The sequence below is a fragment of the Dermacentor silvarum genome, chromosome 8 (assembly GCF_013339745.2).
Source record: "Dermacentor silvarum isolate Dsil-2018 chromosome 8, BIME_Dsil_1.4, whole genome shotgun sequence".
Classification (NCBI taxonomy): Eukaryota; Metazoa; Arthropoda; class Arachnida; order Ixodida; family Ixodidae; genus Dermacentor; species Dermacentor silvarum.
The window spans coordinates 20996791-21010140 of NC_051161.1; the positions used below are offsets into that span (position 1 = coordinate 20996791).

General features: G+C 47.8%; 1 protein-coding gene across 1 annotated transcript; it reads right to left on the reverse strand.

Annotated features, from left to right (window-relative positions):
- Window positions 1–388: 388 nt before the first annotated feature.
- LOC119461984 (neural cell adhesion molecule 1) lies at window positions 389–8418 on the reverse strand. The gene is made up of 4 exons (XM_037723343.2): window positions 8018–8418; window positions 3731–4012; window positions 1905–2030; window positions 389–825 (listed from the first exon to the last, which is right to left on the reverse strand). The coding sequence occupies exons 1-4, from the start codon at window positions 8142–8144 to the stop codon at window positions 605–607; spliced, it is 756 nt and encodes a 251-aa protein (XP_037579271.2). The 5' UTR covers window positions 8145–8418; the 3' UTR covers window positions 389–604.
- Between the last annotated feature and the right edge of the window lie 4932 nt (window positions 8419–13350).

Here is a 13350-nt window from a genome sequence, read left to right on the forward strand (position 1 = left end):
TCCATGAGTGCTCGCGCACCCAGCATGACGAGTGCGATGTTTCAGGCACGGCTTTGCTACCTGGGGTAGCCTTCCACACCTGACGAGGTAGTCCATGGTCATCGCAGAACCTGGCCGCAAGGTCCACCGGTCACACTGGTTCCAGGACACGATGAAGTCCAGGTCCATCAGGTCGTTGCTTCGCAGGCTTGACCTATCGCCTGCCTTTGGCCCACCCAGCGGTACGTTCAGGCGCTCGTAGGCTCGTGGAAGGGGTGGGGATACTTGGATTGGGGTGGAAGTTGACTTGGGGTGGGGTTTGAGTTTAGGGTGCAGGATGGCACTCATTCACTCTCACACCCTTTTGCACTGGCAGGCGGGTCCGTGGTGACACACGTGCAGACACATGCAAAAGTCACTTGCGCACACGCACGTATACTCACACGCTCCTTCATGCACTTATAGCTACATTAGTTCCCACTTCATTGACAGGCTCCTGAACAGTTTTACGGAAGCTTGACCATAAATGGATTGAACCTGTCCAGGAACCTGAAGTGTGAACTTGGACATAATCTCTGTCAGCCATCGATCAGAGCACCTTGGATCTGTCGAGCTCCCGCAATGCTCAGTTATGAGACCGGGACGGCTGGCCGGCGTACAGCGCGTTTGCTAGCACCTGCGCATACTCACCCCGTACCACGAGCTGGATATCGGCCGAAATCTGGCCGAGTCCATTGTCGGCTCGGCAGCGGTACGTGCCCACGTCCTGTCTGGACACGCTGCTCAGCTCGATGCTCGTCTCGCCGGCGCCCTGCCACCTAGGACCTGGCGGCTCCTCCACGGCGTCTGCGCATGCGCGTGCCGTTGTAAGCACTTTATCAGAAACTCACAGGCCACCACCGCCAGATGCATGGCCAGGAAATTACTGCGACGTGTGGTGGGGAACTCGGTGGAGAAGAAGGTGCCTCGAATTTGTGAGGACGAGTACTGCTGTGTTTTTTTATTCAGTTGCGTTCGTTGCAAACCGTGATGGACAGACAACACAATAGTGGTAAGAATAATAAAAAAAAGCAAGAAAGAGAAAGTGAGAGTGTTATGTGGTCTTCTCTAGTCTTGTTGAATAAGCTGGAGCTCTAGCTTTGGAAGCGCTGCGCGGAGCTTTTGTTCAATATTAGTCTATGTGATCGCGCCACCACAGTCTTTTATGTCCTTACAGCTGTACTCGGCCGTGCGGAATAGGTTAGATTGGGAATACGCTTATCGATGGGCCATTTTGTTTACAGGGACCTCAAACGTTTTTCAAACTGCGAACTCCTACGTGACATTGATGCTCTTGGAGCATCAATATCGGCCTACTCGGCCAATGTCATGACGCTGAAAGAGCTTCATTGCTGTGCTTCCTGTGTAGCTATTGCTTTGGGTCATCAAAAGACAAAGGCTGACAAGGATTCGTCGGTTACAGGCATTTTGATGCCGCATTATATTAAGTGAGGGGGTATTGGGTAAGCGGACTGTTATTCACACGAATCTCCGTTCTCTACTTCTTTCGAGAAAAAAAAATCTATACTGGGAAGTCTCCAGTATAGTTGAGATTCAATAATTGAAGCAACAGTTTAATCAATGTTAGGAAGAATAGTATTTGGTCGATGCACATCAGTAGAGTATGGGTCTTCGGAATCCTAAACCCTGCCTGAAATTCTGGAACCTGTATGTACGAGTTTTGGATGTATTATGGCGTTCCGGAAAGCTCATTTTTCAGGAGCTGAGTTGCATGTATCTGGCGTTGGTGAGCCTGCATTGTGAACGTAGCCAATGTGAATTCGCCATGCAAGTGACTGTCTTGATCACAAAGTATATATGACGGCGATTTCAACTCTGCCTCCGTTTGTTCTTTAGCGTAAAACGTCGAATAGCAGATAACTTACCTTCGCCTATTCTGAACCACGTGACCCTCGCGTGGGGAAAGCTTATGACGTCACAACGGAGGGTGGCCAAGTCGCCGAGGGCCACGACAACTTCTTTCGGTGGTTCCTTGAGCCAATGCGGTTGGCCTGCGAATGAGTCAACGACGTATATATATATTTAGTCATATCATAAGCCACCAAGCAATGACACCAAGGACAGCATAGGGGAAGCTATTCGTAGTTCTTAATTGAATTAAAGAAATGATAATTAAGTGCAAATGAAAGTGGATGAAAAAAGTCGCAGTTTCGCCCGAAAGGCGGAGCATCGATAGCAATAGCAAATTAGTAGACAACTATACGAACTAAGGACTAGTGAGTTTTCGGCTCACAGATGATTTTCTTTTTATTAAATCGAGGCGAGACAGGAACTATAGCTACCTACCTACATACCTGCCGCAATGCGGCAAAAGTGAGGCAAAGAATGCTTCACATTAAAAAAAAGAACAACTACTATGCTAATCCGGTGGATCCCAAAAGGCGGCGCAATTATGCCTTCACGGTCCTTTGATGATTTTCTTTTTATTAAATCGAGGCGAGACAGGAACTATAGCTACCTACCTACATACCTGCCGCAATGCGGCAAAAGTGAGGCAAAGAATGCTTCACATTAAAAAAAGAACAACTACTATGCTAAGTCCGGTGGATCCCAAAAGGCGGCGCAATTATGCCTTCACGGTCTTCTGATGGGATATCGAGTCGCGTATGTGTTATAGGAATGTCTCTTCTGACTGAGGTCGTTCGTCGATGTTGTTGAGAAAATGCACGTGGCCAAAGCCCTGTCGGGGCAGTGCTGGCCGAGTCGTTATTCGATCGCAGAACGGAATGAGGCGCGCCAGTATGGCGTCGTCTCGATTCGAAGCGGTGAGTTCGTATCGAGCTCGATGGGCGGGCGAGTCTCCAGGCACCCTGGTCCCCTCCCTGATCGAAGTCCTGAGACGGCGCCGTAGCGCTTGTGCCGGCGCGCGAGGTACACCTGCTGTCCTGCTGGAATCGATGGCGCCCGGCTGACCGGTGCTGAGGGATGAGTCACACCGTATATAGTAACTGCCGTGATAGCCCCACGGGGAGGGGAGCTGGCTCCCGGTGGTAACGTGATCGGTGCACTGTTGGGCATTGACTGCAGTGAGTCAGAGCAAAATGGGGGCTATACCGGTAGGAACCTCGGAGAAGTTTCATCTTTGTGTGTTTTAGGCTCTGTTGTGGCTATAATGGTCATCATATTGGCTGACGTCATCTTGCTCTTCTGCCGCATACGCGTACTTTGTTTTGTTGACTCAATGCTGGCACAATTGTACCAGTAATAAACTTACTGTTATTCATGAAGAACGATCGAAAGCAAGAGCAAGAAACGTCACCGAAATAGAATTTGTTCAACGACTATATTCGTATACTATTCCTTCTCGTTCTTTGTCATTTGTCCCAGCAGCGCCCCGCCTGCGTTATCACCGGCATGGGGCGGTCGCGAATAGTAGATGGGAATAGAATAGAGCTTAAATGAATTCTTGCATTATACCGGCACCGATTTAACTAACGTTGCACGTTGGGCTTGTTGGTATAACATGATGGAGGCAAAAGGCGTAGCGCATCGGAAACAGGACACAAGAAGAACATAGACAACACACACGTTTGGCGCTAACTTTTAAACCGATTTAACATGTCATCACGAGATGTCACGTCAATGATTCTTAATTGGACTGCGCTCATGCGATGACGGTCGGTCCCGCTGCCTACAAAAAAAAAAAAAAAAAATAAGAATAATAAAAAAAATAACGCTGTCGCCCGCTCACCTTCGACCCTGAGCTGGGCGGTGACGCTGTCCTGGCCGAGCGCGTTGCGACCGACGCAGCTGTAGTTTCCGGCGTCGAACACGGTGGCGTTCTTGATGAGCAGGATGGAGGTGGTGGGCAGCGAGTGGATGACCAGCCGGTGGCCGCTGGCCGACAGGGGCTGGCCGTCCTTGCGCCACGAGAAGTCCACCTCGTCGCCGCTCTGCACGGCGCACATGGTTTGCACGTTGTCCCCGGCCGCCACCGAGCGCAGGAAGTGCAGGGGCTGCAGCCGCACCGGCTCTGCGGAGGAAAACAAGAGCAGTACGAGGGATTAAAAGCGCTTGGCTATATGCCTAGGACTCGTGGTCCGACCGCGGAAACCCTCCGGCGGAAATAAAGCTATCGAAAACCTGTCGAAAACTCGCGTCTCGTTCACTTGGTATATAATGGAAGGCTACGAATGTATGACTAACATGACTGATAGGTCATTTCATCAATAACATCACATGCTCGTCAGTTACGTCATGATTAACGATAGTAAAACCACGTGTGGCGCATACCCGCATTGGATATGCGGGTATGAGCCAGGGTCAAGAAGGATGGAAGGAAGGAAGGGAGGAAGGCAGGAATGAATGAATGAATGAATGAATGAATGAATGAATGAATGAATGAATGAATGAATGAATGAATGAATGAATGAATCACGTGTGGCTCATGCCGGGGCCGCACATTTCAGCTTCGCTGGTTTACCATCTGTACAGGGTGCATGGGCGGTGAACTTTTTTTTTATGTGGCATTGTATGAAAGTTCGAAAACGGACACAAACTACAAAATAAGGGAGAACGAGAGTATACCGCCTGTATGTGTCCTTTATATCTTTCGTTTGTGGAGTGTGTCTTAACGCTTCCTCACAATGTCAGGTGCAAGGGTGCTTCAGCATAAACCTCACATAAATGTTTGTCAGTCCTTACGAAATCTATCCTGATTATACATAGTCTGTGGACGGCGTACTTAGAGTTAATATGGACCATGAGTCTGTATGGTCTATAGACTGCCAACAGACAGTGTGTTATAACAATTCGGTATTCATGTCTTTGTATTACAAGTCCGTATTATTGCCCGGACGAAGAGAGGTCCATTTTGTGGAAACGTTTGATCTAGCTTGAGCGATATCTTGTTCAACCACTTTCGAGTCCGTATCATGTGATAACATGGATTGTGTGCAGACAATATACGAATTTCACAGTTTCGATCATCCGAGCTCGTCCGTATTCACAATAGTTCCATTATTGAAGGGAGTTTCCTCACTGCCTGGCGTTGGGGCACTGCCATTCATGATCGTAATATGGAGATCGAGGACCACAGCGATGAGCTGTCGCCGGCGGCACTTACATAAGTTTTGTGAGCAGTGACCCTGTTGTCTACATTTCTGTAGTCTCACTGTATTTATCAACTGTTGTTTCCATGATGTCTATGGCTTGGTAATTTCAAAAAGAATATTCTGTTAGGGAGGCAAAGGAGTCCGTACAGGCTTCTATAAGCGACGTTTAGACTGCACCAGTCAACTGTTTAATGCGAAAGCATTATATGCCCCATGAAGCGGAAAATCCGGCGTCCGGCGTTAACGTCCGATGCTACCAAAACCCACATGACCAAGTGATGACGTCACGTTTCATTGTCAATGACCTGGCCTACACCTAAAGAAGAATTGATTTTGCCCAATTCGACAGCTGTGTTAGCCACGTTCAAAACCGACCTGTCCCACTCCCACAATTGACTTGGCCCACCCTCAAAATTGACTTTGCCAATTCGAGCACATGACCAAGTGAGCATCATGTGACATAGTCACGTGACCAAGTAGTAACCTTAAGTTGCAACGTCACATGCCCAAGTGATGACGCCATGGGGCAATGTCACGTGACATGGACGTCGATATAGTCGACACGCCCGGAATGTTTTCGCATTCAGTGCACGTAAGGAGACTTAAGTGCTTCTAACTTCGCGTGGTGGACTGCAATGGCGGACTAAAGAGAGAGGCACGTTCTCACGAATACCACAGTTGCCGCTCGTTGCCGAGGGGGGTTTATGTGGTCTGTCGGTTGTCGGTTTATGTGGTCGGTTTATGTTGTCTGATCGAGGAAGCCACCTGGTCTCCGTAAATATGGGCCAGCACAATACGGAGCGCAAAAGTGAATTCAAGAGAGCACGCAGGACTAGGGATTTGCGAAACGTTGTCATTGCTTCTACAAGACATCTACGATGCATTGCGCAAGAAGGAATTTTAAGTTATATACAGGCTTGGTGCATGACTCAGTAAATATGACCGCATGAAGAAGCATAGCGCCGTCGATAAGTGCGAGTGTTTAAACGATGCTATATTGTCTTGTAGGTGGCACGTACATACAGTAAAGTTAGAAAGCCAGCTTCCTTAATCAGCCCAGTCTTGGCGGTTGCTTGTTTACCGACTTTTTCTGAAGATGAAATTGTTTGAAAATATTTCTTTAATGCCTATGCTCGTGCATTCGTACTTGTCTGCGTAACGTATATATATATGAACGAGAAGAAAGGGAACCGAGGGGTCCGATAATTATTAATCATATCATAAGAAGCCAACACACAATGACACGAAGGAAGGACAACATAGGGGAAATTACTTGCACTTACTAATTGAATTAAAGAAATGATAAATTAATGGAAATGAAAACGGATGAAAAAACAACTGTCTGCAGGTGGGGAACGAACCCACGTCGTCGCATTACGCGTGCGATGCTCTCATCATTGAGCTACCACGGAGCCGTTTTCCCATCCACTTTCTGGGGTATTTATGTTTTACAACTAGAACTAACCCTGGGAGTGTTAGCCAGCGTCACCACTCACAAACCTATGGGCGGAAGTAGGTTTTTGGTTGTTGGCGTCTTATGATATATATATATATATATATATATATATATATATATATATATATATATATATATATAGCATTTACTGCTGGGTTTGCGAAGCCTGTCCAGTACGTGGTACAAATTGAAATAAGGATTAGTTAATAGAGCACAGCAGCACTTCAAACATAACATTGTGCGCTGCCTAATGTAACAATTGGTGCAATAGCTAACCTAATGGCTGACGATGGTACAGAGACGCGTGCAGGCTCGCTCCGTTGACTTTTACGTTTTGTTGCACTCACGTGCTGCTAAAGGCCGTGGCTTGCTTGAGGCTGAATACACCTGTGCAAGCGTTTTTTTCTATTAGCTGCGCGTTCTCTGAATTCTGGCAACTTTAATGCTTTTTTTTTTGTTTTTTGTCAGTGCCGAAGAATCATTCTTCTTGTGCGAAATCTTACTCTTTTTGTTAGCACGATTATTAACATCCTTGCATGAGTTAGTTCCTCCGATCACGCATGAATTCCTGCACGTACGGACGAAACGTTGCGCGTTATCCTCCTGAGAACCGATCACAACTGTGGAACACAATCGCTCTTCATGGTGGTTTTTATTGTCTATTGTTATGTTACGAGCTTGAAAAAAGAATTTTTTAAAGTTAAATACCACGGTTAGATGCCAAAAACTGCATCTCCATGTACGCCTCCATCTCCTCATGTTAGCCATGATAAAAACTACATTTTATTGCTTAAACGCAGAGATGACGATGGGACTATGTGTAATACATTGCCATGTTGCTGGCGCGTCCGGTATTTTCACGCAATGTCAGTGATTTCGAAACACACGTGAAGGTCAAATGCTTACAGCTGCCTGGGACGACACAGAGGTCCAGATCAATTGAGTGTCAAATTTCTAGAAAGCGGGTGACGAAGAATATGAGTAAACCACGTATTTACAGTTACACATGCACCATACTTCATACCCTGAATGAATACTTCTTATTTCTGAGGTTTTACGGGCCAATTCTGATTATGAGGCACGCCGTAGTGGAGGGCTCCGGATTAATTTTGACCACCTGGGGTTCTTTAACGTGCACTACAACGCAAGCACACGGGCGTTATTGCATTTCGCCTCCATCGAAATGCGGCCGCCGCGGCCGGGATTCGATCCCGCTACCTCGTGCTCAGCAGCGCAACGCCTTAGCTGACTGAGCCACCCCGCCGGGTCCCAGAATGAATATTTTGCGTAATCACTTCCGAGTGAATTTCGAAAAAAAAAAAAAAGTTGAAGGCAATGTGCAATGCATTGAACAAGGGGTCTTAGGAGGTTATATGAAGCGGGTTGCAAAATTACTTTATTGCCTTAGCGAATATTATTTTACGTCTTTACGCAGCTGCAATGACTGTATAGCGTTTCACCTGCTTACCGAGGGCGGCCGCTTGTCGATTCTGGAGAAGGAACGTAATCCACGCCAGCAGCAGAGCCGACGGCCTTCTTCGCCATCGAATGGGGCCCCTGCCCGAGGCACCGTCATCCGCGTTCGGCGACAGCATTCCGGCGGTCCCCGCTACCCGGCTAGCATCTTCGTCGTCTCCCGCACCGTGCCCCCACGCACCCCCGCCCTTGGAGAAAAACACTTCACAGGCGTAACCGTGCCGAGAGTCGCCGCTGCGGCAAGCTCTCCAACGCGCGTGGCACCCTGCACTTCCGCGGGATACACTGGTTGAAGCGCTTCCGGTTACGCCATCGGTAACCCGGGCCCGTGCCTCTGCATCCGTTTGAAGATGGCCGCTCCCTCTGACTGAGCCCGGAGTCCCGCGGCCCCGAAGCCCGTTCGAACATTGCTTCCCCCCCACCCCCTATAGGGACGGCGTTAGTATGTATGTGCGTGTCAGTCTACGTGCATGACCTCTCCCCCACCCTTTCCGCCCCCTTCTTCCGACCTCTTTTCCCTCATCCCATCCTCTCCCCACTTATATCCTTCGCATCCCTGCCATTAGTTTTGCCCGGGGTTAATCTCGACGCCAGGCCACGCCCTCTCCCCCGTTCGTTAACTAGTGCCCTTCTTGCCCTCCCTCCACTTCCCCGGCGCGTCCCAATTGTGACCCCTCTCAGCCCGATTAGGAAACACCATTGGTTCGAGGCTGCGTCCGTGGGCCGGAGGCGGTTCCTGTCTTGCGACGTTTCCCGCTGGCGCATTGGGGAATCCACGCGGGAGAGCCGATGCGTGCTGTGCTTGTGTGTGTGTCGGCTGTCCTGCGCTCCCGGAAGGACGGCTTGCCTCGTCGGGTATAGTGTCGAAGAATTGCTGAAGGGATTCTCGGATTGCTCGCGTTGTCTTGTGGCTGGGAGTTCGGACTGACTCGCGCGATTCGGCGAACAGCTTTGGGACTTCCCACCGAAGATTTTTTTTTTTTTTGATGTCGTTAGTGGTCGCTGGGTTACGTGCGTGGAGCTCCGTGTGTCACCTTGTCGTGATGAAGCGCTCCATTCGTTTCTTTCACCTCAAACGTCACACAAACTGCGAGGTCGCCGACGTAGCTACCATACCTTCCCACCCTTACTATGGTCTCTATCTTCGAAACGCTAAAGAAATAGAAATGTCTTTTGGAGTGTGTTTCTTTACACTTGACCGCGATTGCTTTTTTGGCTAAGAGAAATTGCTGGGACATTGGAAAACAAAAGAAGACAAGGATGTCATCTGGTGGCTTGATTCGGCACTTAGTTTTTTTTTTTTTCAATTTTCGGCGTGCTGATATTAAAAACAAATTTTTTTAATAGCTTACTGCAGCCAGAATTGCCATCTTGTAAGCTGCGGTCCTTCTGTACGTGGCAACAGTGTACAGCAATGAGGCCGCAGAGTGCTGTAGCGTAATTAAAACCAAAATTTAAAGCATAGTTGAGTTTATGCATTCCGATACGGTAGTCTTCAGTGACAGGTGTTCGCGCTGTGGAAGCCGCAGCATGCGGTAACTCTTTCTCGATGTCGGCATCCCGGAGCATTCCTGTGTCACAATCGCCCCCCACCCAGATTTATTTATTCGCTGCTTTCTCAACTTATCTCTTGGCGAAGCTGTTACGAAACATCTCTGGCCGGTTCCGTTTGCTCATCAATATTTCATCGTTAGGGATCGATTATACTTTGTTCCTTTTTCATTTTAGTTATTTCTGTTTTTCTGCGAATTTCGTTTACGTCGTTTGTTCTGGCATAAGAGTAGTATGATGTTTTTATTTATTCTTTTTATGTCAATGCAGCTGCTTCTCTTGTGCGAGTGTCGCTTCAGCTCTTTATTTTAAGTGACGAATTCGCGAAATTCTGGCTCTTTTCGTTTTAGAACGAATGACAACCCTGTGAATGCCGTTAAACTTCGTGGTTTTTTGTATGCTGAACTGAACCATCAATACAGATTTCCACAAAACGAACTCCCGTGCTGTTACTATAGCCTCTGATTAGCTTTATGGATTTCTTTTCCGTCGTTGTGTGCGTAACTTTAGCTTATGAATAAGAGAGCTATCATGTAGAAATGCACTGACGAATTCGAAGCTATTAATTGAGCTTTGAGAACGTCTTCAGCTTTGTTAAAAAATTTGAATTATGAGAGTTTACGGGCCAAAACCACGATATGATTATGAGGCACGCTGTAGTGGGGACTCCGGAATAAATTCGACCACCTAGGATTCTTTAACGTGCACCTAAATCTAAGTACACGGGTGTTTTCGCATTTCGATGGGGGCGAAATGCGAAAACACCCCTGTACTTAGATTGTTGCTGTTTTCTTTTCTGTTTTGCAGATGTTGCCTGTTTATGACATATGCATTTATAATCTCGATTCGTAGATACCTGTGACATTACATAAATATGTGTACAGGCACTACCCGTTCAAATGCAAGACAGCATGTGCTAAATTATATCAAATGAGTTGAAGGACGCACCAATTTTTTTCTTTCTTTCTTTTTTTTCCTCATTTTTTGGGGAGGGAGGGGGGGGGGGGCGGCTCAGTGGCTTACTAACTGCGTGGTCTCGCTTATTTGCTGGCGCTGAGCCGTGCTCCCTCAAGGGCTGCAGAAGATAGCGCCAACCTTTCCCTTTCCTCAAGAACCACTTATCATCATCTCGCTTATTTGATATTCTCAAATTCTTTGTCACTGCAGTACGGGTCTCCGCCTGATGGTGGCGGCAGCGTTCTTAAATATTATAGTTTATTTGCTTTCGATTTTAAGCCGGTATATTTCCCCTAAGTGAAGTATTGGCTTTCTTAGTGTACATTTCTTAATTGCATGAGTGGAGTGTATTCTTACATCTTCTTCTGGAGCTAGGGGGTTTAGTGGGATCAATTCGCGTAGCTGTAATTTCGATGTGTGCATGCAAAAACAAATACTTAAAGCTCTCTCTACTTACGGGGTCGGTCCAGTGCACTCTCGTCAAGGTGCCGTTAAATGAACACACACCCAATGGTACGCGCATTTGCAAATGTATACAGTTATATTTTCCTTGCAAGAACTAGCGGCCACTGTTTTATATGCGATACGGGAGCGGCATGCGGGGCGAAAAGGAAAAAGGGAAACCGAGGATTCGCGCTCGATTTTCTGTTAAAAGCCACACGAAGCAAATGAAAATGATCGACAAAAGTCAATCAAGGAATGGGCCCAGTTCCTTGTTCATAATTCAAGTACTTGTCAGGCCCGCTGTTTAAAGGATGTTTTACATCCACCGCCACAGCCATAATTTGTAGTGACTGACACTCCCAGGGTTAGATCTTGTGCATACCTACACGCAAATACTTAAGATATTGGACGGAGGGCAGCCGGCCGCTGTAGCTAAATTGGCCGAGCATCGTGCGCGTACTGTGAAAGATGTTGGTTCAGCTGCCACGTCGGTGGCAAGCTGGGCCTTCGTCTACTTTCATTTCCATTCTTCCTCTTAACTTTGCATTCCAATTAAAGAAATAAGTTATTTCCCACTGTGCTTTCCTTGGCTTCATTATCTGTACGCTTCAGATGCGCGGAGAGTATATATTGTGCATGCTTCAATAAACGAGCACTGCGTCCATTCATGTACAGTAGCGATCAAAAGTCTGTGCACCACATATGCCGCGAAAAATTTTTTTCTTCTTCACAACCTAGACATGCAGGTTACGTTACAGCTTACGTGCGCCTCTTCGATTAATGAAATGTATCGAGACAATTGAACGTTGCGCGGCTGTACTAAAAAAAAAAAAGTTCATTTTTTTTTGCTTGTGCCATACTTTTGATCCTGACTGTATATACGAGGAGGACAGATGGAGTATAACCTTAATAAACCTGCATCCGTTTAATGAAGGTAAACTTTCAGCAGATGCCATAGCATTTTCACATTGTCCCCACAGTGCCCTCGCCAGTATTCTTGGTTAGCGCAAACGGCGTGGAGAACCGCTTATATTGTGTTTGACATGAAAAGGCGTCGCGCATATACCGTTCTCTCAAGTATCAAAACGTGCAGACCATTTGGAAGGGCTGTCTTGTTCCACTTCGCGCGACCCAGTTTCCTTCAGCCAGCATCCCTTAGCGAGACAAAAGAAACAGTTCTCAACGTGCTTTATCGCCTCATATGTGACCCGTGTGCCGAGAAAACGCTGCTCAGGAGAAACGACGGCGAGCCGCGGCCACGCCGGCTGAGAATTGCGACGCGGGTCATAAAACAAATTTTCTTTTACAGCGCTCGCCGCACACATGAACGCTTTAGTGACGTCAAGCGATCGTTTCGTTCCACCTTTATTATTTTGGTTTTTCTCCTCTCATCTTTTCACGCCGCGCAACGAAGGAGCGGCGTCGCGAAAAAAAAAGAGATGTGAGGGGCAAGCGTGGCGTGCAGGGGCATCCATCCCAGTTTGGGATGCGGAGGAAGCCGCCGCCTGCGCTCCTGCTGGAAATCAATAAACAGGGCGGCTTCTTCCCTGCGCCAGCTTTCGCCGAAGCGCAGGAAACGAGCTTCCTCCTCACCCACTTCTTCCCCTCTCTCTCTCTACAGCTTTCCCCTCCGTCTCTTCGAAACTACACTGCCTCCTACCGACGTAGCTAGTCGTTAGTACGGCGTGTACCGTATTTTCGCGAGCGTAACGCGGGCGCGTTTAGCGAGGCGGCCGCCTTGCCTCTGGGGCGGATGACGAGAAAAGGAGAAAGGAAACGACTGGCACAGATGCGCGAGCGTTTTCGTCTTTCAAGCATAACCTCCGAGATCGGATGGCTCGATCTCAGAGGCCCAGTTTCAAGCCCCTCATAATCATCTGGGCAGTTTCCAGACGTTAAATCTTACAATTAATTTTTTTTTGTGTTGCTACATCATTCATGCGGACGACCTCATGCCGTCGACATGAGCGCACCTCGTTCATTCACGTCGTCGTGCTGTGAACATATCGACGGCGCCTGCGCAACCACAGGTTAGAGGGTTTTTAGAGACGCGGAGTGTGTTTGGCTGCCAAGAACGCCGAAGCGAATTGGACCGGTGCACTTCGATCCGTGGCGTCATGCTACCTTGCCCGACTGCCATAGAACCTAATGGGGACGCTCCCGAGTTAGTCGCGGTGATTTTGACGTCACCGCTCTCGTCACGCCAGCCTTGACAATGGAAATTTCCGGCCATGGAGGTAGCATGACGTCATACATCGGAGTGCGTAGTCCTGTGCTATCTAGGTGGTGTTGGCTGCACTCATGCCTGGTGCAGCAAAAAAAAAAAAAAAAAATAAAAAAATGTATTCTAAGCGGGAACTAAAAAGAAAAAAA

What these genes read in the sequence shown, in the direction of transcription:
- LOC119461984 (XM_037723343.2), bottom strand. Translation starts at nt 8,144, where the DNA reads ATGCTGTCGCCGAACGCGGATGACGGTGCCTCGGGCAGGGGCCCCATT. An exon ending in CGCCCAGCTCAGGGTCGAAG is followed by an intron (nt 2,031 to 3,730) that starts GTGAGCGGGCGA and finishes ACTCATTCGCAG; the next exon opens with GCCAACCGCATTGGCTCAAG. An exon ending in GTGGTTCAGAATAGGCGAAG is followed by an intron (nt 826 to 1,904) that starts GTAAGTTATCTG and finishes GCGCATGCGCAG; the next exon opens with ACGCCGTGGAGGAGCCGCCA.